General features: G+C 39.7%; 1 protein-coding gene across 1 annotated transcript in view; it reads left to right on the plus strand.

The window, feature by feature from the left end:
* Window positions 1-5,513, plus strand: part of LOC107083797 (slit homolog 3 protein-like) — a 256,322-nt gene that overhangs the window by 189,056 nt on the left and 61,753 nt on the right. The window contains exon 9 of the mRNA XM_015373268.1: window positions 840-984. Within this exon, the coding sequence (XP_015228754.1) occupies window positions 840-984 (145 nt within the window). The remainder of the gene's footprint in view (window positions 1-839; window positions 985-5,513) is intronic.

Consider the following 5,513-nt stretch of genomic DNA (forward strand, 5'->3'; position numbering starts at 1 on the left):
AAAAACAAAAAAAAGGTTAGATTCAATGAGCAAAAAGCATTTAGAGCAAGAATACAGCAAAGATAGCAGGACTCAAACAGCTGCTGCATACAGCTGCAGGACGTCTCCCTTTGGTGGTTTTTGACCAGGTAGCTGCCTGTCCAGGTAGTCCGTCCTCCTGTCTGATCCTCATAGGAAGTGATGCAGCAGACCACAGCTGCTCCTCTTAAGTGGAAAAGCTGAAGCAAATATAAAACCTGTTGCTTCTACACTGAAGATAACACATCACAGTAATAAACATTTATCATTAAGGATATTTAGATTTTAAAAATCTATATACAGTTTGTCCATTACTATCAGAAGGTAATGGCCTCTGATTCAGATGTTCTTCTTCTTCTCTCACAAATCTTTTTCTTCTTAGCTCCTTCAAAATGTTCACCTCTTCGTATTGTTAATGTTTTCCTCCCAGCTTCTCGATACCTCTGTTTCTTTTCGTGTCTCTGCTTCCTTCATGCTCATATCTTAACTTATTTTATGTGCATATTTGGCCGAATAATAAGTAGCGTTTGGATTCAGTTCCTTCCTTTTTCATATCAAAGAGATTGCATGTTTTCCCAAAAGATTTTTCAAACCTCAAAAACAACAAAGCTACCATCACAAGAGATTAAAGTTTGTTTTGAGGGGAGATCAACAACATCAGGAAAAACTGAAATATCCTGAAATATAAAGAATTTTTGGAAATAAAACGACAGCAGGAAATATAAATGCAGCCCCAGGCTTTCTTCTCATCTTTGTGGCTTTAAACACTGAATAAATTTAAGCTTGAATTGATCATTTTGTGTATTTGCTACCGACTGTAGGTCCTGTTCAGACGGAGTCGAGGGCGTGCACCCCTCAGGTAGCCGTGTGTCCTCCCAGCTGCACCTGCAACAACAACATTGTGGACTGTCGCCGCAAAGGGCTGACGGAAATCCCAGGCAACCTACCAGAAGGCATCGTAGAGATGTAAGGAAGCTTCACCTTAACCCTCACTGCATAAATCACAGGTTTCATATAAAGCTAACTTCAGGCTTTAATCTATTATGATGGATAATAAAAACCTGAGCAACAACGTTTTAACCCAGAGCCATGTTATCTAACATCATCCATCACTGAGGACCAAACTGTTTTTAACTTATTAGTTTTTATCATTAAATCAAACTCATTTGTAGATAATTATGATTGCTACAACTTTCATCTTCAGCTGTGAATCCAGGCTGAGGTTTCCTCCTCTTTATTTTATTCATGCAGCTCACAGAGTTTCTTCTTCATTGGTTTAAATCATGTGTTTCCCTTTACTGTATTATTCCTCCAGATCTTCTTTATGTTCAGTCTTAATTCAGGCTTTATAGAAACAAGGGTTCCAACACCAACTTGTCATTACCTCTAGAGTAAGATGCAAAAAAAGGAAAATTTAATGTTCGATCACAGTAGAAAAGACAGCCTCTGTTATTTTTGCAATTTGGGTTTATGAATTAACGTTCACCCACTCCTCGAGGGATTCAGATTTAACCTTTAGCCTAAAAACCCTCACTGGTTGTTCCAGCAGGACTTTATTAATAAAACTAACACAAAGCTGAGGTTTGCTAACCACAGACAGTTAACATATGCAGAAAAAAACCTGAAACTCCATGTTAATGGAGCGTTCCTTCTTGTAACTACAGCTGTAGAGTGATACAGGGTTGCTGAAAGGGCCACACAGAAATCACCATCATCATGAATGTCAGTTTCATTGAGAGATCATTAGAGGCATCAGAAAAATGGCTTTTCAGTTAGAGATCTTTTTTTTTTTTTAAAGAGTTGAAACTTATTGGGTAAATAAGTGGGGGAGACTCTGGACCATGGGAAGAAGCCGGAGTACCTGGAGAGAAACCACTAATTTGCAGGAAAACGTCTAAGAAAGTTATGCAGAAAGTGAAGCGGCTTCAGCACCAGTTACTCAAAATATTTTTTAACATGTCTGGAATCATTTTGGCCCCTGTATAAATATTGGTTGAAATGCATCAATAAAAGCATCAGATTGCTTTATTTCTTATGATTAGATATGACTAAATGTTAAGCCAGGACTGCCCCCTTCATTCCCAGTTACACGTCAGTAACCTGCTTATAGCTGCTTGTTATTGAGACTTTTCCACTTTGTGTTGCCACACACACTGAAACGTACGTGTCACTAAGGGACATGTTTGATATCCGTATTGATCGCTGTCCCCTGCCTGTTTGTGCAGAGGACAGCTGCCTGATTGCTCTGAGACCAGAGGAGCTGTTGGCCAGAACATTTCTGGCCCACAAAGAGTCTCCTGCTTAAGTAAATCGGGTCTTTACTGCACTACATGTATAAAGATGCCCACATCGGGGATGAAACAAGAGACTATGAAAGCAGCATTTTGCAGGGACACACCCTCAGAATTAACATTGGAGCAGTGGTGATGAATGTTGTTGCTGCAGCCAGAAACAATAGAGTTTAATAGGATGATGTATTGTCAGTCCTTTAATGGAGACAAAGTCATCTTTCTGGATGTCAGAGGCAGGGATCACTGCCAAATGTGGATATGCATGTGTGCGTGCTACACCTCTGTGAGTCCTGCATATATTTTTATTATTTCAACTCTTTAACTCTTGATCCCTGTTGGTGATGTTTGTTTCATTATTTTTAAAGTTTTCCCATCTCCTGGCATATGGAGGAGCTGCTTCTGTGTCCCAGACACACATCCTGTTTCACCTTTGCTCTAATTATACTGGCCACCTAGGAGACGTTTTTTTACACTTAACACCCAAATACTTTCCCTTCGTGCATATTTAGATATCGATCCTTTGTTCTGACCTTGTTTAACTGGTCGTCTGCATAATTGGAAGGTGTTATATGTGCAGATTGTCTTTTTCAGAATCAGTGCCTGCTTTGTTTACTCTGAGCCTCTGGCTGCAGGTGAATAAGGTGCAGGAGCATAGCAGCAGTGGTCAAAAAGGTTTTGCTCCCATCAAACCAAGACGATGTTTCACTTTGTACTTTTATTAGATTATATTTGCAAACAAGTACTGTTTAATATCATGAAATACTGAGAGTGGGTAAACTTTTGTCTTATAAAGGCAGGAACGATGAAGGAGAAGGGATGGAAACATAGGTAAGAAAAAATGGATATGGTGAAGTAAGAAGGGAAGGATGAGGAAAAGAAGAGGGCTGGATTAGATTGCATTTATCATCCTGACAGCTGACCCTGTGGCTGGCCTTGGGACCCCACCACATCCTCCTCTTCTCTAATTTTTTCCCCTCCTCGCTCCTGTTGTTCACACTCCTCTAATTTCTCCTTTGTTGTCCTCTTTGCACAAACTGGTTTTACGATGCCAATCTCTCCCTCCTTCCTCTCATTCTCCCTTCAGTTAACTTCTTACCCTTCAAATATTTCATTACCAGCTCCTTTGCATTCTTTAAATCCATCTCCTGCCGACCTTCCAGTCTATTTGTGGAGGGGAAAGGAGACATAGACGTTTTATGGATTTCTGTTTTTACCAAACTAGCATCCTCTTATGGTTTCTCACTGGATACTGGAGTAAAACTACTCTTACAGAGCAGGAGAGATGCAGTAAATTCCTTTAATTGCTGAGGTTTAGAGCCCAGGAAAGTTTCCTAATCACAGTGAAGCTGATTTGACACATGAGGGAGTCAGATGACATTCAAGGGTTTATAGAAATAAAAATACACAATTAAATGTATTACTGGAAACTATTTATCATTGCACTCCTGCTGAAAGCACTTCATTCAGCAGCCTGAACTACTTGAACTACTTTTGCCGACTTTGTTCAAATGCAGACATATTTCTTTCACTGGAAAAGTGGAAAAACTTTAGATAAATTTATATTTTATTACAGCAGCATCACATAAGACTGATAAAAGTTGAAAAAAAGCAACAGTTTGTTTTATTTTCACTAAAATTTTATGGGGAAAAAAACAACAATAAAAACTGCAGTTATCACAGTTATATCTTTGTAGTATTTCCTGACGGTAGAGAGTCATGGTCCCTCTCATATGTTAATTTCAAACATAGTGCTTGATGAACACTCTGACAGGATCTTTAGGGGGAAAAAACAGACCCACAGCATCACACCCTCTCCCCTGTACCCAAAAGTTGGTGTGATTCTGCTGGTGGAGGACCTTGTCTATTCATCCAGTCCGATAATCTCCTTTAATGACCACCGACCTTTCAGACACTTACATGGGTATGGGGTATTGCAGTCTAACAAAAGAAGCCAAACGACCCCCATTCCAAATAGGTTGACCCCTTCGTCTGTTCCAATTTGCATGTTTTCAAAACAAAAACAAGTCTTTGTTGGTCTACTGCATGAAACCTCGAACTCAACACTATTCCTGACATTTTGAATTGAAAAAGCGTCCTGGATGGGAAGCAAAATGTCTTCAAACTTGGAAACCAAGTCCAGTGGATTGTTTTAATTTTTTTGGAATGACTATGACCTGGATGACTGAGAACCTTCACCAGCAGATTCTGCTCAACATCTAGATCCTTAGTTCCAGTGAGAACCACCCAGAGCATTTGTTGTTGAAGAGCTCTTACGTCCCAGCATTTTGCTGTTTGTGTTGGTAGGACAGGACAAGCTTTTATTTCATAGGAAGATAGCAACTGATGGTTGCTATGGAGGCTGTTGACCTCCTCTCCATTCTCCTGGTGGGAGATAAGCTTGGATTCATCAAGCCATGTTGCCTCTGCCTTAAAAGAAATGGATGTTTGTGTCACATCATATTTCTTCCCCATGGAAAGTATATGGATACCTATTAGAACCTTCCCATTAACTTAGGGCAGTAAAATATATAGTAAAACTAGCTTCAGTCAGATTTATTTTAAATGGATTTCCACTAATTGTTTCACACATCATTTTTAATGTGACAAATTATTATTATGGGATTCATCCTTCACTGAATTAACATTTTCAAATGAATGCTTCTTAGTGATTATGAGATTATTCTGCTGTACTGAAAGAAGAATTTATCTTACAGTCTCTGATAAATCTTTACTAGAGGGTCAGACAGATAATTTTTCTCCATCTATGCAAACAATGAAGGAACTCAGAAAAATCCAGCTTCTCAAATCTGGTCCGTGTACATCAGGCATGTCCAGAGTCAGTCCTCGATGGCCGCTGTCCTGCAGGTGTAGGTACCAGATTGACTCGGGCTGCCAGATGCTGAGATGCGTCAGAGCGTCCGCCATCTTAAATGTGGCAAATCTGCAGTTTCTCAGTCAGTTAAACAGTATCAGAGGGACTTTAATCTCTGAATATACTTTGTATTCATAGTATTTTTGTTTTTGTAATATTACAAGTTTATTTTTTGTATCCCTTTAGCTTCATTCTCCTGAATTTATTCTCGTTACAAATTCAGACCGCGGGCTCAATGTAGTTTGTTTGAGTGGCGTTGCCATAATGTGACATCATCGGGAAGCGCAAGGCCCATGGCGAATTCGGTGACGTCATCGGAAGGCGCAGGGACC

This window comes from Cyprinodon variegatus, unplaced genomic scaffold, assembly GCF_000732505.1.
Source record: "Cyprinodon variegatus isolate N-32 unplaced genomic scaffold, C_variegatus-1.0 Scaffold84, whole genome shotgun sequence".
Lineage (NCBI taxonomy): Eukaryota > Metazoa > Chordata > Actinopteri > Cyprinodontiformes > Cyprinodontidae > Cyprinodon > Cyprinodon variegatus.